Source organism: Numenius arquata, chromosome 26, assembly GCF_964106895.1.
Source record: "Numenius arquata chromosome 26, bNumArq3.hap1.1, whole genome shotgun sequence".
Classification (NCBI taxonomy): Eukaryota; Metazoa; Chordata; class Aves; order Charadriiformes; family Scolopacidae; genus Numenius; species Numenius arquata.
The window spans coordinates 293,546-319,931 of record NC_133601.1 but is presented as its reverse complement, the minus strand read 5'-3'; the positions used below and the strand labels follow the sequence as shown (position 1 = coordinate 319,931).

General features: G+C 60.4%; 3 protein-coding genes across 5 annotated transcripts in view; 1 reads left to right on the top strand and 2 right to left on the bottom strand.

The window, feature by feature from the left end:
* The first annotated feature begins 17 nt into the window (after positions 1-17).
* GPAT4 (glycerol-3-phosphate acyltransferase 4) lies at positions 18-9,723 on the top strand. Its single transcript, XM_074164116.1, has 13 exons — positions 18-52; positions 1,717-2,600; positions 4,815-4,884; positions 5,212-5,509; positions 5,685-5,759; positions 6,182-6,271; positions 6,393-6,486; positions 6,871-6,986; positions 7,215-7,270; positions 7,541-7,626; positions 7,843-7,971; positions 8,052-8,131; positions 8,714-9,723. Exons 2-13 carry the CDS (start codon positions 2,436-2,438, stop codon positions 8,820-8,822), a joined length of 1,368 nt encoding a protein of 455 aa, XP_074020217.1. The 5' UTR covers positions 18-52; positions 1,717-2,435; the 3' UTR covers positions 8,823-9,723.
* A 4,527-nt stretch (positions 9,724-14,250) lies between these two features.
* NKX6-3 (NK6 homeobox 3) lies at positions 14,251-16,105 on the bottom strand. The gene is made up of 3 exons (XM_074164267.1): positions 15,724-16,105; positions 14,558-14,727; positions 14,251-14,481 (listed from the first exon to the last, which is right to left on the bottom strand). Exons 1-3 carry the CDS (start codon positions 16,103-16,105, stop codon positions 14,251-14,253), a joined length of 783 nt encoding a protein of 260 aa, XP_074020368.1.
* Positions 16,106-16,987: 882 nt separating this feature from the next.
* ANK1 (ankyrin 1) overlaps positions 16,988-26,386 on the bottom strand; it is a 61,954-nt gene continuing 52,555 nt past the window's right edge. The window contains exons 38-43 of one of the 3 annotated variants that reach the window (XM_074164275.1): positions 26,239-26,385; positions 24,078-24,630; positions 23,212-23,470; positions 21,837-21,920; positions 21,397-21,564; positions 16,988-19,249 (exon numbers count right to left, since the gene is read on the bottom strand). In XM_074164275.1, the coding sequence (XP_074020376.1) occupies positions 19,223-19,249; positions 21,397-21,564; positions 21,837-21,920; positions 23,212-23,470; positions 24,078-24,630; positions 26,239-26,385 (1,238 nt within the window). In that variant the 3' untranslated portion in view covers positions 16,988-19,222. Of the gene's footprint in view, positions 19,250-20,985; positions 21,108-21,396; positions 21,565-21,836; positions 21,921-22,086; positions 22,445-23,211; positions 23,471-24,077; positions 24,631-26,238; position 26,386 lie in introns of those variants that run through there. The other 2 variants (XM_074164276.1, XM_074164277.1) reach the window with 2 other exon arrangements.

Genomic DNA, 26,386 nt, shown 5'->3' with positions numbered 1-26,386 from the left:
GCGCACGGCACGTGGCGGGGGCGGAGCCGGGGCCCGGCGGCGGTGGCGGCAGGTGAGTGCGGGGCCGGCCCGGTCCGGCGACACCCCCCCCCCCCCCACACACTTCATCCTTCCGCTCCCCGCCGCGGCCCCGCGCCGCCGCCCACCCCTCTTCCCCCCCCACACACGCTGCGCCCGCCGGGGACGCGCCGCCATTCAGGGCCCGCCCCCCCCGCGGACCGTTAACCGGCGCCCGCCTGGGGAAGCGCGGCCTCCCCGCCGTGCTGCGGGCCGCGCCGCAGCGCCCCCTGCGCCGGGCGGGACGGGCCCGGTCCCGCGCCCCTCGGTGCCGCCGCTCGGCGCGGGGCGGAAGAGCGGGGCCGGCCGGCCCTACGGGGCCCCTCCCGGCGCGGCGGCGGCAGCAGCTCCCCCCGCGCTGCTCGGAGCAGCCGCTGGCCGGCGCGCACACGCCGGGGGCCGAAGGTCGCTGGGCCGCGCCCCGTCCCGTCCCCGATTCGCTGCGCCCCGGGCCGTGCCCCGCCGCCCTCCCGGTGAATAGGGCAGAGCGCGATCCTCGCCGCTGCCGCCGGCCGCGCCCAGCCCGGGGTGGGGGCTCCCCCGCCGCCGCCGTGCGGGATGCGACCGCAACCCGGGTCGGCAACCGGGCTCAGCCCCGAGGCGGGGCCGGGCCTGACCCCCGGGAGGCTGCGGGCAGGGCTGCCTGCACGGCCGGCCACAGCGGGCAGAGAGGCCGTCACCGATCCCCTCGCAGGGCGGCGGGGCCGGCCCGGGCGGCCGGTCCGACCAGTTCCCCGGCGGGAGTCCCGGTCCTGAGGGTGACGGCTCCGGCGTCACGGGCAGTTCCACGCGTGGCTGCGGAGCCGCCTCTCCCGGGACAGGGTTAGTGCCCGTTGCTCCGAGGCTCGGGCAGCGTAGGTGTCCCTGGCGCAGCAGCGGGACGCGCCGTGCAGGGCAGCAAGAGGATCCCCCCGGCCTCTCCTCAGCTCCGTGTGCTTGTCGGGCTCCTGTTAAATCCCGCCCTGGGGCTGACGCTCCGTAGCCGGGTGAAGGTGGTACCTGGAGGGAAGTTTCCCCCGAGCGGACTCGGCTCTTTCCGGTTGCCTCAGGTGGCCTTGTGCGTGCCCCTCCTCCCCCGGGGTACCTGACCTTTGGCTGCTTCCCGTGCCCCAGCGAGTTCCACTTTGGCTAATCATCGGCAGTAATTGTCCTCTTGGGCTAGCTTCCTGTCCCCGAGCAGCCCCGTGAGGCTGGGGTGAGGTGTGTGTATGGGAGAGAGGAAGTGATTCCTTCCCAGGAATCTGGGCACCTGGCTGGCTCGGTGCGCTCGGATGCCTCTGAAATGAGAGAGGCGATAGGATCTTTGTCATGAGGAAGGGTTTTTTGTCACTCCATTAGCTCCTTTCCTGTCCTTGGGACCTGATTGCAGCCTCCTGTGCTCTGGGCGTGGTTCTGCTCAGCCTGTGGTGTGGACGGTATGAACATACAGGGTGAGCGGCAGCAGGGGTGATTCCCAAGCTGTGACAGTGCCAGGTGGTAGCCGGAGTGCCAGCCCAACCCTGCTGTCCCCCAGGAGCTGCGCTGAGTTATGTGACCTCAGCCCCAGCGCTGCCTTCCAGGTTTCAGAGCCCACTGTCCCTGGCCTCCTGCCACCCTCCGGGTTGACGTCTCTCCGAGCTGGGTGACTTGCCTGACTTCGGTTTCTCTTTCCTCCACTAGAGCTGGTGGCATGTGAGTGCCTCATCTGCCAAGAAGCCAACGCGCTGTTTGAAGAGCTTTCCAGGGACACGGGCTTCGTTCGTGTCTGTAACGACCCTTCAGCGTGAGTGGATGCCAGGGGCCTCCAGAATTAAACTTGTTCCAGGCGTCATGCAAGGACCTGCGCTGGTGCCCGTGTCCTCACGGAAAGAACAATAATAGCTCCACATACGGTAGGCTCCTGCAAGTGCCAACTCCCTCGATCTCCTCCAATGCAGGCTCAGGGATGGACTCCACCTTGTCCCTGTGAAGAGACTCTGCATGCTCTCAGCAGCCAGAAGGGGATTCTGCTGCCGGCTCCTTCACAAGCTGCCCCACAGCGGGACTTGCTCAGCAGCGCCTTGGGGGGATATCCCTTCACGCAGTCGTGTCACTGCTGTGCCCATGGAGGAACCCCTGCGCCTGCTCCGTCTTCTCTGAGCTCCTCAGCCCACACTGTCTGAACTCACCTGGCTCCTGGCAGACTGTGTGCTGCTTGTCCCGGCAGCTCTCCCTGATCCTGCTGCATCCCCTCTCTCGCAGAGCCCAGAAGGGATGTGAACTTTGGAATGGGGTCTGTGAGCAGGCTGCGGACTCAGTGCGTGTGCAAGACTGTTGCTGAATAACAGGAGGGCCGGTAACTGCTGCAGGCAGCCGTTCTCTCTGGCTGCAGGGCACCAGCCTTGCCTGGGCCCTTCACCATGTTCCTCCTGCTCCCCTTTGACAGCCTGGTTGTTAATCTCTTGGGGATTTCGATAACTGTCCTCTTCACTCTGCTTCTGGTTTTCATCATTGTGCCAGCAATTTTTGGAGTCTCCTTTGGCATCCGCAAGGTTTACATGAAAACGTTACTAAAGATTTTTCAGGTGAGTCACATTTTCAGAATTTTCTGTGTGTTTACAGGGGTCGTGTCACACGTGTGGTGGTGTCAGGAGTGGATTTTGCCTCTCAGCGGGGCATTGCAGGTGGCTGGGGTGGGAGGTTGCTTTGTTGGTGACATGTGCTGGTGCCAGATGACCCATTTGAGTCATCTCAGCCAAATGCACTTTACTAGACCTCTGTTCATGGGCTGTTTTTTCCCTGTAATTAATCCAGTAAGTCTTCAAGTAAAGTGGTGGGGTAGTGTGACCCGTGAGTACGCGGTCGTACAGTGGGCTCTGTGGATGTGCCAGGAGGAGGTGTGTGCTGGGACGGGTTAATGTCCCAGGCGAGGCCGAGCGCTGCTACAGTTCGATGAGGAAAGGAGCCAAAAGGGGTGTAGGGTGCAATGGGGAGGGACGAGGCTGCGGTCTCTGGGCTCCTCCTCCCGCACATGTTTGGATGAAGCAGAAGCAGGAGGTGAGGCAGGACTTTCTGCCTTGTGAGCCCTGAGTGGTCTATGGCAGAGCCCAGAGCTCTCAACACCCATCTGTCCTGGAGAGCCGCCTAATTATCTGCCCAGCCCAGCAGCCACGTCTGGACCTGCAGCCTCGGAGGCCAACCAGCAGCCCTTGCTGACCCTTTTGGCACAGGGAGGCCAAGTGGAACTTTCCAACTTGGGGTCACGCTGTTCCCTTGCCTGCCTTTCGCAGACTAATTTTATGGGCTGTCTCACAGCCAACACTTCTCCTTGAAGCAAGTCCCTGATGAGATGAGAATTTTTGCCAAACTCCTAGTAGATAAAGCCTGCAGCACCCCAGCCTGGCAGCCCGAGCAAAAGGAAAAGGGGTGCCCTGTGCTTGGCAGGAAGGTTTTAGGCTCTTAAATGTGGAGTTCAAGCTGCGAAAGGATTCATGGTACAGCTACTGCTGATTGGCCAGGGCTGGTCTTCCCCAGGAAGGTCTCTTCCCTGGCTGGGCTTGGGAAGGCAGCCCTGGGGCTTGCAATGTTCAGCTCTTTACATTTCAAGTCCTCCCAAAAGCCTGAGGTGTGAATGGGAAGACCCTGAGCTTTGTGAGGTGCTTTGTTAACACAGATGTCCAAAGACCTGACTTCAAATTTAGCGACTGAACTGGGAGAAAAAATGAGTAAGCAGTTTGGTTCATCTGAAATGGAACTTTTCACCTTGTTTTAATGTTTTTTTTCTTTCTTCAATTCGGGAAGGCTTAATCTCCACACCTACTTTGGTGTTTAGTTTTAAAACTACTTTTCTAAGAAGACTCTGAAGTCTGTTTCAGCTTTTATCAAAGATTCTTTGTGGTGGGAGAGAGAAGCACTCCGGCACAACCGTTCACAGATTTGGTGGAAAATGCACTCGCTAGGTTTGGTCATTCAGAATTGTGTTTTTGGGGGAAGTGTTATTTACCTGAAAGATTTTCCCAGCTCTAGAGGCTGGTGTTGCCCTTCACCCAGAGGTGGGACACAGATGGAGCTGCGGCCCTGGGTGGCAGTAGCACATCTCTGATGGTGGTGAGGGACCTGCCTGGCCCTTCCCAGGTGGGAGTCTGGGTTTTCTGCTGCTGCGGTCAGGATGGAGACTACTGGGCTGGCGAGGAAGCCTTCTCCAGAGGCTGACCAGCTCCTGTGGGGTCAGAGCTCCTCTTCTGACCTCTCCTGGGACGGCAGTGTCTAGACAATCGTCTGCAATCCTGCAATTCCTTCTGCTGGCAGAGGCGGCTTCTAGATGAGCCGGACAATCCGTATGCAATTAGTGTTCCCACATCACTGGCTCCTGATCTGATGCTGGCGTGGGCTGAGACTGGGATGCCAGGAGTTGCCAGCGGCTTCCCCTTCTTCACAGCTCCCCGGTGGAGCAGGTAGCCTGGGGCAATAAGCGTGTTGTACACAAGAACACAAACAGCTTGTTCTCCCAGGCCTGTATTAGGCAGAAGAGTGTGAGGCTGAGAGGGTGGCCTGGAGGGCAGGCAGGAAGACTGGCCAAGAATCCAGCCTGGACCTCTGCTGTAAAAACGTTCCTCCCGGGCCAGTCTCTGCTTCCACCCCTGTTCAGCTGGGTTCAGTTCTGTACAGAAGCCTCCTGCTTTAACCCCATTTTTACTCCTTAATCATGGTCTTCCCTGGAAGTCGGCTGTAAAACAGGGATAGTTTGAAGTGGAGCTACAGGCCTTGTGAATCCTGCTCATGGCGTGTGTCTCTTGCAGTGGGCAACACTGAGAATAGAGCGTGGTGCCAAGGAGAAGAACCATCCCTTATACAAGCCCTATGTCAATGGTAAGATCCTGGGTACATAGGAAGTTCAAAATTCTTTTGGGGAGATTGGATAAATGTGGTGTCTCTGAGCCGGTCAGTTTGAGAGTCCTGTTCCATGTAGACGGATTGGAGGAAGCAATGGTCCATTTTGTGAGGAAGGGGAGGGGAACACCCCTGGGGTGCTTCATTTCTAGGTAGTTGGGGGGACTGGTTTATACTTGTTTATACTGGTTTGTACTGGAGAAAGGAAGGGGTCGCTGGGGAGGGTGGGTGTGGAAGGGCCCTGGCTCTCAGCTGTTTGAGCGGGCAAGTCACACGTTGCTCAGAGCTGCTGGTGGCATGTTGCAGGAATCATTGCAAAGGAGCCAACGTCACTGGAGGAGGAGATCAAGGAGATCCGCCGGAGTGGCAGCAGCAAAGCCCTGGACACCCCTGAGTTCGAGCTCTCAGATATCTTCTATTTCTGCCGCAAAGGCATCGAGACCATCATGGATGATGAAGTGACCAAGAGGTTCTCCGCTGAAGAGCTGGAGTCCTGGAATCTGCTCAGCAGGACCAACTACAACTTCCAGTACATCAGCCTGCGCCTCACTGTGCTCTGGGGTCTGGGTGTGCTCATCCGCTACTGCTTCCTCCTGCCCCTCAGGTGAGCGCTGCCGCGGGGACTGCCGAAATGGTGCCAGTGGCCTGGTCCCACGGCAGCCAGTGAACTGGTCTCCGAGCCCCATGGACCTGTGCAACACAAACAGGAGAGATGGGCTACTTGATGAGTAGGGCCAGTGGCCTGGTTTTGCTAGCCTGTAGCTTCCCTCTTTCTGCAGGATAGCTCTGGCATTTACTGGCATCAGCTTGTTGGTGACCGGTACTACGGTGGTGGGATATTTGCCAAATGGAAGGTGAGTTTGCCTTTGAGGGAAGAGAGGGGATGGGGACCCTCCTGTGCAGTTAGAGACCTGATAATCCTGAAGTTTTCCTGCAAGGCCGGTCTGTTCCACCTGCACCAAGGAGGTGCTCCTGGCATCTGTAGCCCCTCAGGAACAGACACTGTCTTTTCAAACAACGGCCCTAGATGTGAGCACTAAGCCTGAGGCAGAGCCTTTCCTGGGCTCTGAAAGGAATAAGAACAGAAAAGAGCAAAGGCCAGAGTTTGGTTCTCATGATTTAAGCATCGGTGGTCACAAGCTGATGGCAAAACCCCCAGCCGAGACGTGTTTCCGAGGGAGAGATGTGAGGTCTGGGTTGGGTCTGGTGGCCGGGGGCAGCTGGGCTGAGTGGGGAACGTGGACCTGGGGGTGACGGTCTCTGTCCCGGGCTGCAGGTGTAAGGAGTTCCTGAGCAAGCACGTCCACCTGATGTGCTACCGGATCTGTGTGCGTGCCCTCACGGCCATCATCACCTACCACGACCGGTAAGGAGGCACCATCTGCTGCAGGGCGTCCTCCCCACCAGCTGCTCCGTGCCCTGCCTCCTGCAGGCCTTGTGCTTCCTTCCTTCCTCTGTCCTCACCTGTGCCTTTGTTTCGCATTTAGAGAAAACAGACCCCGAAATGGAGGCATCTGTGTGGCCAACCACACATCTCCCATTGACGTGATCATCCTGGCCAGTGACGGCTACTACGCCATGGTAAGGTCTGCACCCCAGCCCCGGCTCTGCCTGCCAGGGCCTGGCCACATGCATGGTGGGAGCAGAAAGCACATTGTGTGCGACAGGGAGCAGGCAGCAAGAGGCTTTTGAGTGTGGAGAGCTGCTTTTCCCTGACCAGGGGTCCCTGGGCACAGCTTTGCACGTAGAGCTCTGGGCAAAGCACTTCCCCAGCTGGGCCTCCAGCGATGTGGAAAGCACTTGGGGCTTGCTACGTCTGTCCTTACAGTCAGAGCCTGGGACTTCTTCTCTCAGCCTTTCCAGGGCAGGAGTAGAAAGATGAACCTCTACGTGGCCATGGAGCTGGGAGCTGGCGCCTTTGTGTGTCCCCAGGTCTTGTAACGTGTGTCTTCTTGCCGTGCCCAGGTGGGTCAGATCCACGGCGGGCTCATGGGTGTGATACAGCGAGCCATGGTGAAAGCTTGCCCCCACGTCTGGTTTGAACGCTCTGAGGTCAAAGATCGTCACCTCGTTGCCAGAAGGTGGGACAGTGGTTGGCTGGGGGGGGGGGGGGGGGGGGTCGGGAGGCTGGGAAAGGAGGGGGCTGCCCATTTCCCCTGGGTGAGGACGCTGCCTTTGCCTCGGGGATGTCGGGAGCCTGTGCCACTTGCTGGCACCCAGATGGTCCCCAGTGACTGCAGGATAGGGACTGTGCTGTGTGGGTTGCTAATGACAGCTCCTGTGCTAATTGGTGACACTCTTCTGTTTAGGCTCACGGAGCACGTCCAGGACAAGAGCAAACTGCCAATTCTCATCTTCCCGGAAGGTGGGTTGTGGAGCAGCTGCTGGAGGGAGCACATCGGGACAGCATTTCGGGGCCTTGAGACCCTTCACTGAGACAAAGGGGATGTGGCATCTTTAGAGCTGACTGAACCCCGAATGTGGAAGTCAGATGATGTGACACATGCTGTGTGCACAGAGAACGGGGTGCAGTGCTTGTTGGGGGGGGCAGGTGCTGGGTGCCCGTGGCCGAGCCCTTAGACCTCTGCACTGACTTGCAAAGGGAAGTTGAGGAGATTGTTCTTGCCCCTTACAGGAACCTGCATCAACAACACCTCTGTGATGATGTTCAAAAAAGGGAGCTTTGAAATTGGAGCCACCGTTTACCCTGTAGCCATCAAGGTATGGGAAGGCAAATGTTCTTACAGCACAAGTTCCCTGTGTGAGAGCTCAGTCTTGGCAATGCTGGGTCAACAGCCTGGTCTGGGGGCTCGGGGACGCTGAGGTCACTCCGTTGCTCTGGGGGGGCTGGGCAATGGCTGGGCTTGGGGTGGAACCTGGAGCCTTGGGGAGGGTGCAGCCGCTGCCTGACTTTTATGAGCTCTTCTGCCTCCGTAGTATGACCCACAGTTTGGAGATGCCTTTTGGAACAGCAGCAAGTATGGGATGGTGACCTACCTCCTGAGGATGATGACCAGCTGGGCCATTGTCTGCAGTGTCTGGTACTTGCCCCCGATGACCAGGCAGGTAAGGAAGGTGAACCCTCCTGTTGGATCTGCTGCCTCCTTGGCCCTTTGCTCCTGCTGAACGGTGTTGTTTTGCCGCAGCCTGAAGAGGATGCTGTCCAGTTTGCCAACCGCGTGAAGTCAGCCATTGCCAGGCAGGGGGGCCTTGTGGATCTGCTCTGGTGAGTCCAGGCAGGCTTTTCTCCTCCTGCTGCCAGGGTTCCTTGTTCCTGGGAGCCGGTATGTGCTTGTGGGCTCTAGAGCTAAGTTTGTGCCCTGCGTTGGGCAGAGTAGACCTATGGAGAAATGGAGATACATCCTGTCTGTGACCTCCAAAACTGCTCTTCTGTAGCAGGGACGAAAGTCTTTGCTTCTGCTGTGTGTGTTGGGCACCGGGGCTTTATTCTGCAGTTCCAGCTTGCACTGGGGTGACTCGATGCTGCTCAGCACAGTGGGTTGAGCCTGGGAACATCCTTTTTCAGGCACTGAGATCTTCAGAGCCTGGGAGGCAGAAGGACTGTCATGGTGTCAGAGCAGCTCACGTTTCTGGCAGAGCTGCCGTGTGAGCACAGTGTGGGGCTGTGGGTGCAGCTTCAAGCAGGACAAGGTGTGGAAGTAACTGCCCTCAGGGACAGCCGGCAACACACGGCACATCCGTACCTGTCGGGGTGTTGCGGGAGCTCCCACCGGCCCTGAGCAGCCCCAGCTGAGGTTTCAGACAGGGCCCGCTTGCAGCTCCTCTGATGGTGTGACTCTCTCCCCAGGGATGGCGGACTGAAGAGGGAGAAGGTGAAAGACACATTCAAGGAAGAGCAACAGAAACTCTACAGCAAAATGATTGTAGGCAACCATGAAGACCGGAGCCGCTCCTGAGCCCTCTCCTCCAGCGCCGATCCTAGGCCTGGCCAGAGCCCTCTGCCTCCCGCACGAGCCAGGGCTTCTCTGGAGCAGCTCCGAATCTTTGGACTTTGGCTACTCCAGAGCTGCTTGGACTCGCTCCTTCCTCCTCGGGCCATTCTTCCCCGGAGGCGCCGTTACTGCCTGGAGTCCTTAGGCCCCAAGCAGCTCCTGGCAAAGATGCCTTCTTATTACTGTTACAGTGAAGCCCTGTGCAGGGGCAATATTAAATGAAACACTTATGGTGTCATGTGCTTCCATATGGTGTTTACAGGCCCAGGGGGAGGACTGGTGTGTTGATGTGCATGTGTGTCAGTCACAAGTCTCCCACGGCACAGAAACGGGTGAGCTGCACTGAAATTAGATGCCTTGACAACCAAGGGAGTCTTCGTGAGCCTGTGCCTCTCACGTCTGCAGCATAAACCTCTCAGTAGCAGCGTGTGGTCTCAGACCGTCTCCAGCTTTACTTCCAGAAGGAGAAACCTTTCCTTTTCCTTTGACCACTCTCCTGTTGTAGCCTGACCCAGACCATTGTAACAGCCTCTGCTGGGGTTCCTCCTTGGAAGCCTCTCTCTGACCATGGAACTGGGGGTGCAGTTTTTACTGGGGGGGCTCTTGAGGAATCCATATGTGCGGTGGTGAGAGCCTAGGGTGGGGTGGGTGGGAGAGCCCTGAGTCTCTGTGGCTGAGCAGGAGATCCCCTTTCAAACGTCTCCTGAGGGCAGTGGTGGGACCTGATCCTGTTACACATCAATGTGCACAGACATAATCTCAGCTTGTTGCAAGGAAACGGAAATCTTGTCCTAGAGGTGGTACCGCCTTCCCCTTCAGCTCTGCAAGTGTATTACTCAGTAAAACAATTTGCATTTGAGCTTTCATCCTATGTACTTTCCAATTTTCCTTATGTTCCTACAAACTTCAGCACTTCCATTGGTTTTTCTGCCTGCTCTGATAAGCAGATGCTGTTTCACTTGCAGAAGCCTCTTTGTGTTTGCTTTGACACTGGAGAAGCCGATGCTGAAGTGCCTCCCTTGTGCCCAAAGTGGTGTTTGTTGGGGGAGGGCATCTGCTGCCCCCAGGTCAGGGCAGCATTTCTGTGCCAATGTCCTTAAATCTGAATTTCCCTGCACTGGTTTCCGGCAGGGATTCAAGGTAGTTTACTTCCTGCTTGTTTTCATTTGGGTAAAATACCATTTTATCAAGAAAGAGACAGAGAAAAGAAAGCAGCAGAGAGAGATTCCAGAAACTCCCCTGACCTTTCCCAAGAGATGGTACACACACTCTCACATTGTTCAGTTTCGTGTGGCCTCCTTGCTTCAGAACCCTTCTTTTGGGTCAGTCGGGTCTTTACCTGCATGCAGACCAGACCACATGCGAGCCGGGTAAGCACAGCTCTTCCTCATGGTGTGCTATTTCCCACCTACCCCAGGAGCATCGACTTACGCACAAATAAACTAAACTTCCCAGTGCGACACCTGGGAGGGACAGTTTCCTCACTCACAGGGATGTGAAGCTACACTTAATGGCGTGTGAGCTGTTAGCGTGCAGTTATGGGAAATATTTCTATACCGAATTGATTTACCTTTGCTTCTTGTAGTGCTCGAACTGTGATCCTTTGTACATACACACACTCAGACAGTCACCTACACAAACACTGCATTCAGTTACCAGGGATGTGTTAATCCCCATTAACACCAGGCTGCTCTTTGGTGATGGGGACACCCTCACCGGCCCCAGGCTTTTCAGTGTTACCCCAATTTCCTATTCTTCTCTTCTGCCCAACTTCAGCTACGGCAATTGATCGGGAGGGGGAGGGGGAAGAAGAAGAAGCAAAGTCTGGTATCTTTTCCTTTCCATCTAAAATAACAAACCAAAAGCAGCTGAAGCAGGACACAGTTAACAACAGCTACAGGACTGAAGTGTGTTGCTTGTGCTTACACTTACCGACAAAACAACTGCTCGTTACTAATACCTATCGTTACCCAGGCAAGGATCCTCCCCTCGTTAGGAGTTTGTTATGGCATTAAGGGTCTATTCACCAACATTTTGGCTTACTGGTTTTACCCAACTTGTTAGGTACCAGCTCTTAACATCAGATCACCTATCCTCCATCTGTGTCTGATAACCGATGGGGCTGCTGCTTTGCTGCTTAAAAAAAAAAAGGAAAAAAAAAAAAAAAAGAAAGGAAAGGAAAGCTCAACCCTTATCCTTACATTTATGCAGAGTTTGTGACCATCACCTTTAAGTTGTATAAGAAAGGCTGGGTATGCCATATGCCTAATGGGAGTTAACCCATAGCGTGGTTAAGCTTCGGCTGCCAAGCAGGTGGGTATTACCCTGCAGCACTTGCCTTTACCATTTAATTATAACATTTTACAAGCTGTATTTGCTCCAGTTCCTGCCTGAGCCACGTGTTTGCCCAAAAAGCTACTGCTGACCTCCATGGCAGCCCCAGGCCAGGGTGATGGCCTGAGCCAGCCCCAGCTTTGCCTGGCTGAGCTCTGCTGCTCTGGCCCCAAGGCTTGCAAAGCTTTTCCAGTGCTCAGGGGGTCCATTTGGCTAAGACCCAGGCTAAGACCCCCAACGTGCCATGGTCTCCCCTCTGGGGCATGGACATTGCCTTCAGCCTCTCCCAGGGCAGACCCCACATGCTCTGGTGCTTGCAGTAGCACCCCCTGCACCCCTGGGCACTCAGACCCGCCTGCGGGTGCCCGCAACTTTTCTGCCCACAGTTTGCCCCCCCCGCCCTTGTCACAGAAGCCATGGTGATGGGCAGGAGCCCTCCCATGGCTGCTCACCTCCCCGGCTCCATGGGACCCCCAACCTCCCTGCTGCTGCCAGGATGCTCCGCAGCAGGCAGGGAGCTGGCTGGACAGGTTAGGAGGCACACATCCATCTTTCCTCAGCTCCCCCTCCCATGCCCCCAGTCAATATGTCTCTCTCCGATGGGAAAGTTAATAAATTTAGCTCTAGATTAAAAGTATCGATCATTTCATTTGTAAGCGATAAATAACCGGGGGGAGCACTGGGCGGCCCACGGGGTAGGGGCTGCGGGCTCCAGCTGCAGCAGCCATGCAGCCCACTGGGGCCGGAGGCCCTCATATGCATTCTGCCCGGATGCTGGCATTGATTTGCTATTAGTCTCCACGCACCACCCAGTAGCACATCATTCCCAGAGCCGCTATTAATGGCCTTTTGATAAATAATCACTTGTAAGTCAATAAATTTTTATTAAACAGTGTGGCGCTTTGATTTATGAAAATCCGACGGGGTTTGTCTGGGAGAAAAGGGATGCAGAATTGAAGCGGAGCCGCTATCCATCTGCCTGCCAGGCCGCCCTGCCCGCACTCGCACCCGCACGCCCCTGGAGCAGCCGGCCCCAAGCCCAGCCGCGCTCGGCACAGCCCCGGCCAAGCGCCCCAGGGCTGCCCAGGGGCACAAGGCGAGACTGGGGGGGCAGAGATGCTGCTTGCTGTGGGCCAGGCTGGGGTCGGGCCCCCCACGCCAGCCGGGGACCGCTTTGCAGCGGCAGCGAGTGGCCAGTGCTGCCTGCGCGGGCAGCGGGAGCAGTGCTGGGCAGAGCGGAGGGACCGGAGGGTCCTGGCCACTGCTCGGGGACCCATCCGGCTGCGGGGATGCTCGGAGCAGCCGGGCTGTGGCTGCGATTTGTCACTCTCCCCGGCTGCAGCAGGCCCTTTGCCACCTGCTTTATTTGTCTCCCAGCCCTGACGTGGCATCAGACAGGTGTTAAACTACTTAATCACTTTAAAATTGTTTTAATTTTCTGTTTTGTATTGATTTCCACAGCACCAATTAATCAGCTCACTGGACCAGGCAGTTAGTACATTAAAAATTGTCAGCCACGCTGGGCAGCTTAGAAAATGTCAAAAAAATATCCCGCCAGCAGCCCCGCACTTCTCCCGCTGTGCGGAGCCGGCTCCGGCCGAGCGCTGGCTCTGCCCACAGATGGTGACGTGGCTGTCCCGGCCCTGCCACCGGCCCGGGGACATGGGGGATGCAGCCTCCACCCCAGCCCTGTGCTGCCCTGGTCAAGGGTCCGTCAGTGGCAGTCAGTCCCATCGAGGGAGTGGAGGGGCTGCGTGGCCGAGGGGGAAGCATTAAGGTCCCCACGCTCCCTAGGGGGCTGGATCAGTCTTCCCTAAGCCCTGGGAAAGTGCTGCTAAGCAATTGGGGCTCCTTGCAAAGTCCCCCCAGCCCAGCATGTGGCAGAAAGTGACAGATTGGAGAGAACTTGAAGCCAAATGTGGGCCCTGGGCAGAGGGGTCGCAGGGTGATAAGCTGCAGCCCCACACCATGGCTCCCCACCACAAGGCTGGTGCTCGGGGTTGCTGCAAAACCTCAGTGCTTCGGGGGCTTTGTCCATCTCCAGGGGTGGACTTGGCCACTGGCCTGTCCCCGGATGCTTCCTGTGGCCACAGGGAAGGGCAGCTTGGGTTGCAGCCCCCAGCAGCTCCTCCGTGCCCATGCCATGCTGCTAATCAGTACACGATGGGCCGGCAGCACCTTATCTCCAATCGATTTCCTCCCAGGACACAGCTGGTCTGTTTGCTCACACCCGGCTGGCACTTAGTTGGCTCTCGGCTGAACAACTGCCACGCTCACTGGGGCCCCCAGCACCATGCTAGTGCCACCAGGAGCCCCTTTGGCATCCTGGGTGGCTGGGACAGACAGGCCCATGCGGCACCCACCCTTGGCGTGCCAGGGCTGAGCTGTGGGGAGCCAGTGCAGGGGACGTGCAGACCCATGTGCACACGTGTGCGAGCAGCACGGCGGGGGGAGGCCCACCAGGTTGGCAGCAAACACACTGGGGCTATTGACGCTACATCAATCCTGCAGCCCCGACAGGTGAATGGGCTCTCACTCACACTGTTAAGATAAATGATATTTATTTGCTGCTAATAGGTTCCAACAAGAGGCCCCAACGAGTGACTTTTGAACCAGCACCTCTTGCTGCCGGTGCACGCCCAAAGTGGGGAAAACCCTGGGAACCGTCCCCAAGGCTGCCCTGCTCCTGTGGGCTCTTCCTGCCCCACACAGAGCACCACAGCAGTGGCCCCGTCCCCCGCCTGCACACAGACCCTGCCCCACATGCACCATCCCAGCCCCTTCTCTGGCCCAGCCTGACGGGGCACCCTGGACCGCACACCCGCAAAGCAAGTGCTGGGACTTGGCTGGGACCTTTATTTCATCAACGCCGACAGCTCAGCCGCACCTGACGCTGCCCACATGTGCTGCTCCCAGCCCTGTGAGCCACCTTCCCTGGGCAGGAGCCACCAGGAGGGGGGCGGCTGATGCCCCATCCCCACAGCCGGGCGTCTGCATGGGGGTTGCCCCCCGGCAGGAAGCAGGTGGCCGGGCCGGGCGCCCCATGGCCCAGAGGGGCTCAGCCACTGTGCGTGCCCAAGCCCAGCACCGAGAAGGCCGCACGGTGCTTCCGCAGTAGCAGCCGGATCTTCTCATCGTCTGAGTCGGGGTCCAGGGGCTTGTTGTACTCGTCATCCTCGGTCTCAGAGGCCGCCCGCTCTCCGCCAGAGCCCCCCGCCCGCTGTGAGGATGAGGAGGGCTCCAGGGCACTCTTCTTCCTCCATTTGGTCCGTCGGTTCTGGAACCAGACCTGCCGCCCCACGGGACCGGCTCGGTTAGCAGCCACCACGCCACACGCCCCGTGCCATGCAGGGACACACACTCACCTTCACCTGCGACTCAGTCATGCCAAGGGAATAGGCCAGACGTGCTCTCTCCGGACCCGCTAGGTACTTGGTCTGCTCAAAAGTCTTCTCCAGCGCGAAGATCTGGTGCCCCGTGAAGGTTGGGCGCGTGTGCTTCTTCTTATGGATGCTGTCAGCCAGGTGAGCTGGGGCTGCGGGAGAGGAGGGAGGTGGTTAAGCGCCCGGGCTCACTGCCATGCATGGCTCAGGGCAGTGCTCGCCTTCCCAAACACGGCACGAGCCCTCAGCACCCACAGAGTCCCTCCACACTGTCTCCCATCCAGATTAAAACCATATCTTGGTCTCAAGGCTTCAGCCTCATCCTGGGTGGGATGAGCTGCCCTCTCCGCCTGCCCCACAGAGCCAGAGCCGGGCTGGGAACCTCCTGCTCGGGGACAGCACTAACTTGCTGTGCTGAGGAGAAAGGGTCGTCAGCAGCAGTGCATGACCCCAGAGCCACGCAGCACCGGGAACACCCCCAGGCCCCGCACCTTGCAGGACGCATGACGGGAAGGCAGGCAGCGCTGGATGGCTCATAGCCGAGCCGGGAGCCGTGCTGCGCTGCCTGACCCATCTGCTCCAGGAGCATCACCTGGAGAGGGGGAAAGGGGCTGTGGCTGCAGGGTCTGAGCAGCTGTACCTGGAGCCCCCTGGGGCTCCCCACAGTACGGTGGGTGCACCCCTCCTGCCCACCCTCTGGGACAGCAGTAACACGCTCTGCAATCCCCCTGCCAGCTCTCCACCAGGCAGGCAGCACTGCAAGCCCAGGGCCAGCCATCCCGCCTGTCTCTGCCCGAGCTGGGCCAGGAACCGACCCCAGTGAGGCTGCCAGAGGGACGGAGGATCTCCGGGGCGGTGGGCTCTGCCAGCTGTGGCTCATCCAGGGGCTAAGCAGAGTTAATCTCTGCCATTGGAGCTGCCCCTGCTCTTGAGCCAAAACCTCTGTGGCAGGCTGAGGTCTGTCAGCTCTGGCGCTGGGGCCATTCCCACCCTCCTGGGGCAGCCCACAGGGTGACCAGCCGAGAAGACGCGTCCTGAGCAGCTGGCCCACGTCCCTGCCCCGGTGCCTATGGGTCGGGGCTCTGCAGGGTGCCCTCCGCCTGCAGCACCCACCCGCCGCCCACCCGCCCCGGCCCCGCGGTACTTACGGCCGCCGCACTGCCGGCCGCCCCGCCACTCCGGGGCCGCCTCTGCCCAGCAGCTCCGGCCCCGCGGCAGGTACTCGCCACCGGCCTTGGGGAGGGCCCCCACCTGGGGTCCGTAATAGACACCCGGGGAGCTCAGTCCGTTAAATCCGCCCGCGTGGGGGTAGCCGGGGAGGAGGCCGCTGTTTGGTGTCGCCGCGGGCCGGCTGAGGATGTCGGAGATGCCGTGGGGGGTGCCGGCGGCCAGCTGGGCACCGAGCCCAGGGGGACCCAGCTTGTAGAAGGAGCTCTGCACCGAGTACTGGCAGACGGGTGCCTTGGCCTCCGGGAAGGGGCCCAGCGAGGGGCCGTTGAGCAGGAAGGTGCCTGGCAGGTTGGCATCCATGGCTCCGGTGTCGAGATGGCCCTCAGAGCCCAGCTCCCCCGGGGTGTGACGGCTGGCCCATCCCCACCGGCCTGGGGGCTACGGGGCCCTGGCACCCGCCCCGGCCGGGGGGCACCTGGGTGGCCCTGGGGCCCTGTCAGGTTGGCCAAGGGCCACGTCCTGGGCGGGCGGGCGGCCACGGGCAGGGCCAGGCCCCGGGTGACCTCCCTGAGGTGGCTCCAGCTCCAGACCCAACTTGGGCTTGGGACGAGCCAACATTTCTCTGATAAAGCCCAGGCGCATTAGAATACGCGGCTCCCATTGGCCGGGCGGTGGCAGGTGGCGGCTCCCATTGGCCGGCTCTCGGCGGCCTCGGCCGCCATTGGCTGCGGCGCGGGGGCAGCGCGGGATTGGCCCGGCCCAGACAAATTGCGCTTTGAAAGGCGGCGGCGGGGGGACGCGGCGCGCGCTGGACAGCGCCGGGAGGGGCGGGGCCGGGAGGGGCGGGGCCGGGAGGGGCGGGGCGGGGAGCGGGCGGCGGGGACGCTGGACACGGCGGCCGGGCCGGGATGCGACGGGACGCGGGACCGGGATGGGGCGGGACCGGGGACACGGAGTACCCGCGGGCGGGGTACGGCAGCGTCGGTGCGGTTGGGAGACCTCCCCGCGGACGCCCCCCGCAGCGGCCCGGGACGCCGGTAGCACCGGCTTATCGGCCGGGAGAGCCCAGTGGGATCAGCTCCGGGACCTGCGTGGGGGTCCGCGCCCTCCTACAGCTGCCAACCCCCACGACCGCCCCCCGCCCTCCTGGCAACGGGTCACAGGCAGAGGGGACCCCACCGGCCACCCACCCCGAGCCTCAGCCTTCCCCACGCCCGTGGAAAAGCAGAGACGAGACAGAGTCTGTGTTGGTTTCTTTATTAATTCATAGTCTGATAGCTGGTGTACAGGGAAATGATCTATACATCAGGGGCTAAGACAGGGAGATCCAAAAGGCTTGTTTCCATAACAATTAAAAAAAGGAAATAAAAGTAATTTTTAAAATTTCTAAAAAGCTTCTAGTGTGCAGACTGCAGCATTCTCTAGGCTCAATGTCAGGTGCAGCCTCCCCTACCAGCCCTACGAGCAATCCGAGCGCAAAGCAATGTCACTGCAGGTGCCTGGCACGGTTGCAGCACAGCACATTCCCTAAGGCATAAACAAGGCCAAAGCACAGGACCCACACACAACTCTACGGTGATGCTACGGAGTCAGCTGGGTCTAGGGAGGTTATTGTACACAGCAAGGGCGATGGATGGAGAGCCTGTGCCTATATGGCTCAACTTTGGGGTGGGAAGGGGTCGCTTTGCTCTCCGAGGCTAAGCTGGGTCAGTTGCTTCGCTGCAGCAAGGCGCCTTCCTGACTGCAGGGGAGCCAGGGGCTCTCCCAGCAGACGTGCACCCCCTGCCAGACAGGACTGCCCTACTGGGGCCACCAGCCTGAAGCTGGAGGTGGGCTTGTCCTGCACGTGGCCACAGAGAGCAAACTCAGGCCCTGCAAAACAAGTCCATGGCCACCTCCAGGGGAAAGAGCAGGGAGTCCCCACACCACTGTGCTACAAAGGGCAGGCCCCCCATGTTAGTTAGGTAAAGGACAGACCTGGGGACGTGGGACCTACTGCCACTGCCTGCATCTGGCCCTCCTGGGGTCGTCGCAGCAGACTCAACCCGCTGCACACCTCGGCGTTGCCTGGGTGGCTCTGCCCATCACTGGCCTCCTGCTCAGGCAGCTGGCCCCAGTGCTGCCTGGGCTCCCAGGGTGACTGCTTGGGCCAGGCTGCTGCAGCGGGGCCCAGTCACCTGGCCACAGAGCAGGCACCAGGGGAGCAGCCCCCCACGTCTCTGGGGCTGGTCCTGGGAGGGTCAGCATCTGTGGGAACAAGGGGCTATGCTCGTTTGTGCCCCTGGAGGGAGGGCAGGGGACCCTGCAAAGCCCTTTCATGGGGTGCGTCGTGCAGGTCTGCTGGCTCCTGCCAGCTCCTGGCTCATCTCCTGAGCAGATTTTGTGCTGAGTAGACCTAGGCACGACCCCGTGTGTGGCACAAGCGTCCCCTGCTCTGTCTCACTGCCCACCGTCCCTGGGCCCCAAGCACCTCAGCGCAGGCTTTACAGCTTCACCCCAGCAGGATCTAACCCAAACCGGGGCTTGCGCCATGGACAGGCCCCTGGGACTGCACCTGTGGGACCCTCTTCAGGCCAGGAGGGACCAGGCTCAGCCGGAGGGGCATCGGGCAGTCTGCTGCCCTTCTCCTCCTACAGCCTCCCAGCTCCATTCACCAGAGCTGCTCACCTACTCCAAAGGTCTTGCCCGTCCTGCAGCCTGAAGAGGTATTTGGGAGCAGAGCTGTTAGTGCTTTGTACATACTGCTAGAGTGTCCCTAGGGGTTTGCATAGTATTTATTGGTTCATATACACAAGGCTGATTGCTGTACAGTTTACACTTTCAACACAAGCATCGAGCTCAGTGCTCAGCCCAGAGCCCTGCCCAGGGCAGGAGACGCTGCACGTGCTGGGGAGAGGAAGGGCCACCCCGCGCCAGCCCCTCTGCCCAGGGCCATTGTGCTCCCTGAAACGCCCACCCCGCACACCCCCGGCAACTGCTGCCCTCCCCACAACCCAGCACTCACTGAGAGGGAGGAGAGACGAGTCCAGCGGAGGCAGCACGGGCGATGGGGGGTCGAGCCGCTCTCCTTCCATGGTGAGCGGTGCCATGCTGCCCCGGCTTCCCTCTTGCAACTGGAGCACGGGCGTGGGGATGCATTCAGACACGCAAACGCACGAGGGTGACGTCTCCTTCCTTCTTGTTTTCTGCCAGTCCAGCTTTTGCCTCCCAGAGTTGCTGAGAGGATGCCCCTGGTGCGTGCTGCTGTCGCTGGGCTCCTGGCAGCAGCGGGGCAGGGACGGAGGCCCCTCCGTCGGTTTTAAGTACTGTAGCTCATGCGTCTTGCAGTCAGTCAGTCATGCGGATAGGACGGTAAGTATGTCTCATACAGAAATCATGCCATTAGCCTATAGAAACATGTACAGCTAGCCCTGCTCCCTTCCACTCTCTGCTTTCCTCTCCTCTCTTCTCAGGTATGTGTCAGAACGTGTGTGGAGTTCAGTGGTTTGGTGTTGAGGTGAGATCCTGGAGAGAGAGAGAGATGGGGTTACCGGACATTCATGGTGGCCAGGAGAAAGGGTGGGGGCAGCCAGGTATGTGCAGCCCCAGCCCCTTCTGCACCCAGTGCTTGACCCACATGCACCCATCCTGCCCAGATACCACAAGACAAGTTTTGGGGGGTGTCAGAGAGACAGTGACAGAGCACCAATAAGTGTCCTGCCTGGAACCAGCAGCAATGGCATAGATGGCATTGCTGGTGCTGTCCCAGCTGCAGAGAGCAGCAAAAAGCCGGGGCTGAGCTGCACCAAAGGCAGTGTGGCACTGGGAAGGAGCTGGGAGGGCTGCTGTAGGCTCTGGGATAGAGGCAGCCAGCCCTGAGCCCCCAGTCTCAACTAGGGTGACCAACTGCACCTCACTCTCACAGCAGTGAGTAGGACCCCCAACATTCCTAATGGGCCCATTCCCCTGGGCCACTTCAGCACACTATGGGAACCAGCAAGAGCAAAGCAGCAGGAGCAGCACCCCAGGAAGAGGGAGACCCAGGGGCCGTCCGGGGAGTGGGGCAGGCAGAAGGAGTGAGGACACAGTCTGCATGAACATGTGTCCACAAGCACGAGCCTCTTGACCATCATGCACCCACAGAGAGCCCACTAACAGAGTGCAGAGAGGAGGGAGCGGGAGGACAGGCAGACAGACACAGCCATGCATGTACAGCAGAGGCCAGAGGACCGACTGCCCCTACTTGGCAGCTCCTCCTCAGTCTGGGGAACACACGTGCAGCACTGTCCCCCGAGAGCTGCGCAGCCCAGCAGCGAGTGCGCAGAGAACAATGATGCATCTGGGTCCAAGCGTGCTGCACCAAGCACCCTGCCTTTAGCCTGCTCTAGTCCCACCCGGCAGGGAAGTGGGGGGGACCAGGACATGCACGGGACTCAAGGGGTGATCCAGTGCTTACAGTGGGCATCAATGGAAGAAATGTCCTGGGTCAAAGACAGGTCCCCTACCCACAACCCCTAAAAGCATCATATTCCTGCACCCTGCCACTCCTGCATCCCTGCTACCCTGCTGCCCACCAGCAGATCCTGCCCTGGCACCCCCTTTCCTGGCCACGGGCGCTGCAGAGACCTCACTGCCGCCCTCTCCTGCCGCGATGGTGGCTGGCAGCGGCAGCCGCTTGCCTCTCCCAGCAGGAATGCTGCCAGCAGAGGCAGCAGGACACAGCCCAGCAGAACTGCGACACCTCTCAGATGGCTCCCGGTTGCACCCCGGGGGAAGGGAACGTTGGGGCACCAGGCTCCAAGGCGGCCCCAAGGCTGCAGTTAGTGCTTGGGGACGAAGGGGACAGCTCTGCTCAGACCCCATGCAAATGCTATCCACTCCCAGGAGTGGTTTTGGACAAAGCTCATCCCTCTGCTGTAGCCCAGCGTAACCAGTAGTAACAACCCCGTGGCCCTGTCACTGGGAACCATTGCCCCGAGGACCCAGGGTGCTGTGACCGCAGCAGAAGCCCGTGGCCGGGGCATCGCTGCAGAGTGGGGCACCCCCTGCCCTTTGCACCCAGGCCCTGGAACCAGGTCAGCAGCAGGGTGACACCGCTGCCCACCCTCTGCGTTTTGCTGCAGCACCACAACCCCTCTCCGCAGCCGAGGGCTGGGAACAGCCCTCTCATGCTTTCCCCAGGAGGACGTGCATGACCAGCAGCTCAGTGCACGCAGCGGCTTGGGGAGCTGGGACAGAAGGGAGAGCAAAGGTGGGGTTACCTCACAAGAGGCCATGTGAGGGGTCACTGCTTCCCCCTTTTCAGGCTGGCTCGTTTCACTATCTGAGCCCCCATTCTGCCCCCGGAGACCTCGGGTTTCGGGACACGCACTCGCACCTCCTCCTGAGAAAGCCACAGGGGCAGGAAGCAGGACATCACCCAGGTGAACAGACAGACATACAGAAGAGGACAGGAGAGGGAAAAGCAGAGTCAATTGGCAGAAGACACTGAGCGAGAAGATTGGTGCAGTGGGCAAGAGCTGCCCCAGAAGCCTTAGAAGGGAAACAGGAGAGGAGAGCAGGGCAGAAGAAAGGACAGAGGGTGGCAAAGCCCCAGAGCCTGTGAGTCCTGCAAAGGCGGTGCTGGCCACAGGCAGGGTGCCTGCAAGGCAGGGCTATAACCCACACCGTACCTTGGCCCCCAGACCGTCCCGGTGAAGGATGGAGTATTTCATGAAGTGATCGTCCTCAGCCTCCAGGTCTTGGGGCTCTTGCAGGGAGCCCTCCAGAATCAGCTCCTCCTGCTCCTGCCTGTCACCCGTGTCACCAGGGCCCAGCTGACGCACGACCTTCCGGATGACCTGTGGAGACCCACACAGCCGGGCATCACAGCTAGCCCCCAGCACCACAGCTCCCTCCTCGCCCGGCCTGGCCCTGGACTGCACGTGGTGTGCAGCCTCTGTCCCTTGCGCAGGGTCTGGTCAAAGTGCTGTGACTGTAACCAAAGACGGCGGGACACGGGGTGCCCTGCTTGGGCCCCTGGGCTGCGGGGAGGAGCAGGGCTGCCGGGCAGAGGAGAGAGGAGAAAGGCTACAGCATGCCCTTGCCCACACCATGTCCTTGATCAACTCACCTTCTTGGTGATGATATTGCCTTGATCATCTGTGAACTGCTCCTCAGTCACCTGTTCCCCAGGGAGATGGAGGACTTCGTTCCCCTGCAGTGACAGGAGGGACAGCAGGGCATTTCAGGAGGGTGAGGGGAAGGCACAGAACAGCACGCCTGATGCACCCCACAGCCTCCGTCCCCCTCCCTGCCCCGTCCCGTTACTTCTCTCCTCTGCCTCTGCCCCGGGACTGGTCTCTCAGCTCTCTGCTCATTACCTTCACAAGGACGCGCCGGCGGACGACCCTGGTGGAGAGAGCCTCCTCGTCGTCCGCCAGCCCCTGGCTCTCCCCGAGCTCCTTGTCCAGCTCGCGGTGGGCGTGTTTGAGCAGGAAGCGGACGGAGCCCCTGACGATGTGCATGACGTTCTGGCAGCTGACCAGGAAGAAGGCCAGCAGCACCAGGGCGACCAGCAGCTGGGCCAGGAAAGCCCACATCCCGCCTCAGCGCGTGTGCCCCACGGGTCTGAGCCCCCCGCTCAGAGCCCAGCCATGCTATCGGCGGGGACGGGCAAAGCCCCCAGGGCAGGAGCCCTGCGGGCAAGCTGGCTGCCAGCGCGGTGCCTGGCTCTGCGGGGGGATGCTGTAACCCAAGCTGCCACAGCTCAGCTGGCTGGGGGCGGTGAGAAGGGAGCGGGGCAGGTGGGGCGTCCTTTGCGCTCACAGCTTCTGTCAAAGTCATGGGGCCAGAGCCAAGGAAGAACCACCCGTCCCCAGCCAGGCAGTAAATGGGACAGCCCTGTCCCCCTTCTCCGTCAGCTGGCCAACAACCTGTCCTCCTGGCTGTGGTGGGAGGGCAGCATGCCATCCTGTCACAGGGCAAAGGAAGCCCCGGGCAGGAGCCAGGGGCTTGGGGTGTCACTGGAATTGCACTGAACTCGGGAGACGTGCACTGCAGAGCTGAGCAACCACCTCCGAGCATGGCTGCACTGCCGGGATGACTGTGCATGCCCTGACCAGGGAAAGGCGCTTGCCCTCATCTTGTACCTGCCGTCTCCGTGTGGCTGTGGCTGGGTGCCCACCACCCCGCCTGGACCCCCAGACCAGCTCTATTTCTGGCTCCAGCAGGCTGTTGGGCCAGTGGCCAGGGCAGATACTCAATAAGGAAGCAGGCAGGGAGGCTGTCTGGGTTATACATGGAGAGCAAGAGCTCAGGTATCAAGCACAGCAGTCTATTCTGGGCTGAGAGGCACCCCTAGGGGCAGAGGGCAGGAAGCGTGCCAGGGGACTTGTGCCTCAGCTAGCAGCTGGCCTGCCCGGCTGGCCTTGTGGCAGGCTCAGGAAAGGGCTGTCCATAGGGTCTCTACCTCCTGTGGGGCCGGGTCCCCCTGCTCTTACCCTCACCTGGCCAAAGAAGCGGCTGTCTGCTTCCTCCTGCCAGCCGCCCGTGGGGTGCTGGGGCTGCCACTCGCTGTCCTCTGCGGAGCTGACCCGCATCAGCTCCACAGCTGGTGCCAGGACCTGCTCTTGCTCCTGGCCCTGTGCCCCGGAGGCCGTGGTGTGCATCGGGAGCAGCCTTCGGGTGACCCCCTCCTGCCAGGAGCCCGCTGTCAGGTCCTGTAGGCAGGAGATAAAGGAGCCTTCTGCATTCCAGTCCCTCAGCCTGGGCACCGGAGAGGGACAGGGACAGGGAGAGAGAGACAGAGAGAGAGAGGCAGTCAGCTTTGCCATGGAGTGCTGCCCTCTGAGCAGCAGCCTGCCTCCGGCAGACATGCCGGCGCAGCCTGCACCCCGCCAGGCTCCAGGATCCCCAGCTCACAGCGCTGCCGGGCACCCGGCACAAGCAGCACAAAATGCAGATGCGCAAAGGGCACAGGCCTCCTCCCTGCCCGGCTCCCTACCCACCCCACTGCCTCACAGCCTGCGGAGCATTGCTGGGCTCTGACAGGCATCTCATGGGACTGGTGCCACTGGGGATGCAGGAGGACACAGCCCAGGCTGAGATGGCTCTGGTCAGCACAACCGACATGCAGGGCCTGCCTGTCTGCCTGGGGTCCCCCCATATGCTCTGCAAGGAGCCCCCCCAGAGCATCTCCAGAGAGGTGCAAGACACTGCTCTGTGCTGGGGATGCCCAGGCTTCAGAGCTGGAGACCAGCAGAGAAGCAAGCAAAGCTGGGAGATAATTGCAGCTGGTCCAGCACAGGGCAATAGCTGGCGAAGCAGTTCTGCCCCCCTCCCAGGGCCACCCTGGCCCCCCAGGCCACGGTACCTGTCTGTGCTCTTCTCCATAATGTGGCTAACAGTAGGTGATGCTGTGATCCTGGCTTGCACCTTCTGCTGAACTGAAACAAAAGAGACTTCACTCTCCAGGTCCTGCTCCCCGGTCCCTGGTGGGTGATCACTGGCTGGCGTCTTCCCCTCTGGCCTCTGCCCCTCCTCCTGCTCTAGAAGGTCAATCAGGCCATTCATGGCATCTGAGTCCACTGTGTCATCCTCAACCAGGTCCATAGAGCCCATGTGGTCCGGGCCATGCGTGTCTGCTAGAAGCTGCCCTGGGAACCGGCCTTCGCTTGTGGCATCCGAGTCCTCAGCCTTGCTGCACTCCAGAGAGGAGTCCTCAGCAGTCACCAGCGAGGGGGTGAGCCCCGAGGACCACACCTGTATGTCGGACATCTCCATCAGGGCGTCCTGCTCGGTGGCAGCCATGGGGATAGCATCCATGATGGCCACCTCATTCCAGTACTGGTCAGCACGCAGCGGGGATGGCAGCATGTAATGCAGGGAGGCGGGGGACAGCAGCTCGTCCTGCAGCGAAGCGTAACCTATATGGGCAGACAGAGGCAACATCTCCAGCAGCCGTCCCACGCGCGCACAAGCACAGTGAGGCAAGAAGGGGAACAGCCTCCGGGAGGGTGCCTGCCCCCAGGACAGCAGTGGCCACGGCACAGAGCCCAGAGGCTGGGCTGAGCCGGGCTGTGCTCACAGCAGCTGCCACCTTTGCACAATCCCTGCAAGTGCTGCCTTCGAGTCCTGGGGTGGTTTGGGCAGGCCCTGGGGCTGCCTGCTCCCTGCGGGGAGGACTGACCCAGTGTCCACATAACGCCACATCCACACTGCAGGACACAGCGCCCTCTTTGCTACTCTGCTCCATCAGCCCCCAGGTCCCTGCCCACAGTCCCCGTCCAGCATCAGCTGGCTAATGGTCAGCCTGGAGCTCAGGTGGCCAAGTCTGGCAGGCAACAACTCCCAAAGTCAACCCCGCTCTGCAGCACAGAGGAGCAGGCTGGAAGTAGCACCATGAGCAGGGAAGGATGGCCTTGGTACATGTCATGCAACCCCAAGGCCCTGCAGGATGCACCCAGGGCCTTACAACCCTGTTGGTGTCTCCAGGGCTACAAGCAGTTGTCATGTCCTCATCACCCAGGGCCTTATGCACAGCCCAGGGACACCAATATGGCTACAGCCAAGCGAGGCTCTCCCACCCAGCCAGGGGGCTTTGGCCAGCCTTGTTCAGCTCTGAGCCACTAGCCCCTCTTCCACCCCCAGAGATGAGCAGAGAACCTGTTCTGCTCCCCAAGCATGCACGGATTGCCAGCCACAGCCAAGGCATGGGGGACAGCTGGGACCCCCAGTGCAGAAAGGGCACCTCTCCCCTGTGCAGGCGCCCGAGCAGTGCAGGGCCAACCAGGGACAGAGCGCAGGCAGTGCAGGAGGAGAAGGCCTGTGGTGGCCGCCTGCAAGCACAGCAGCCATGAGAGGGGCAGTCCCTGGTGGCATGCAGTCGCTGGAGCAGGACACGGCTCCTGGAGGGCTCAGCTGAGGTGGAGACAGTGGAGACAGGCAGTGGAGGAAGATGAGAGAAGGAGAGGCCAGGATGAGCTCAGAGAAGAGAGGTGGCAAGAAGTGACCCACAGGAGTGCCCGCACCTGACGGCGCTGGGTGGCATGTTTGAGAGAGCAGAACAAGGGAGAGACAGAGAGGGAGAGAGCGATGAGCCGGAGCTGCACGGGCAGCGCCACAGCGCAGGACTGCGGCAGCAGACAGCCCCGTCCCTGCCCAGCGTGCTGGCTCCCCGGCTGCGTCCCTGCACCCAGGCGGGACCAGCCCAGCTGCACCGCCGCAGCCAGGGCTCTGTGAGCTCCCAGCCACCGCTCAGCTTGCACATGGACACCTCTCACTGGCACATCAGGATAAGGAACGTGTGTCCACCCCACCTGGAGAGCTTCTGAGGAGGCAGTATGGCAGGGCCAAGCTTCCTGCAGCACAAGCCCCAGTGAAGAGGCCACATCTGTCAGCAACACCTTGTGCCCACTGAGCTCCCAGTGGGCCACCGGAGCACCCTGGTCAGGCAAGACATCAAGCCCCAATCTGTCTGCATGGACCCAGCCCCCAGGGCCCTCCCACGGTCCCTGCCAGGAGCCAGGACTCACCATTCATCTGGGATGGCGAGAGGGAGTAGTCTCTGTCCGTGTAGCGCCAGCCGCCCTTCAGGCTGCGGCTCTGCCGGCCAGAGCCCTCCAGCGTGTTGATGATCTCGCTGCGGTCGATGTTCCTCAGCGCTGTGTACAGACTCTCGAC

What these genes read in the sequence shown, in the direction of transcription:
- NKX6-3 (XM_074164267.1), bottom strand. Translation starts at nt 16,105, where the DNA reads ATGGATGCCAACCTGCCAGGCACCTTCCTGCTCAACGGCCCCTCGCTG. An exon ending in CGGCCGGCAGTGCGGCGGCC is followed by an intron (nt 14,728 to 15,723) that starts GTAAGTACCGCG and finishes CCTCTCCCGCAG; the next exon opens with CCCCAGCTCACCTGGCTGAC. An exon ending in TGACTGAGTCGCAGGTGAAG is followed by an intron (nt 14,482 to 14,557) that starts GTGAGTGTGTGT and finishes GTGGGGCGGCAG; the next exon opens with GTCTGGTTCCAGAACCGACG.
- GPAT4 (XM_074164116.1), top strand. Translation starts at nt 2,436, where the DNA reads ATGTTCCTCCTGCTCCCCTTTGACAGCCTGGTTGTTAATCTCTTGGGG. An exon ending in GTGACGGCTACTACGCCATG is followed by an intron (nt 6,487 to 6,870) that starts GTAAGGTCTGCA and finishes TGCCGTGCCCAG; the next exon opens with GTGGGTCAGATCCACGGCGG. An exon ending in AATTCTCATCTTCCCGGAAG is followed by an intron (nt 7,271 to 7,540) that starts GTGGGTTGTGGA and finishes TGCCCCTTACAG; the next exon opens with GAACCTGCATCAACAACACC.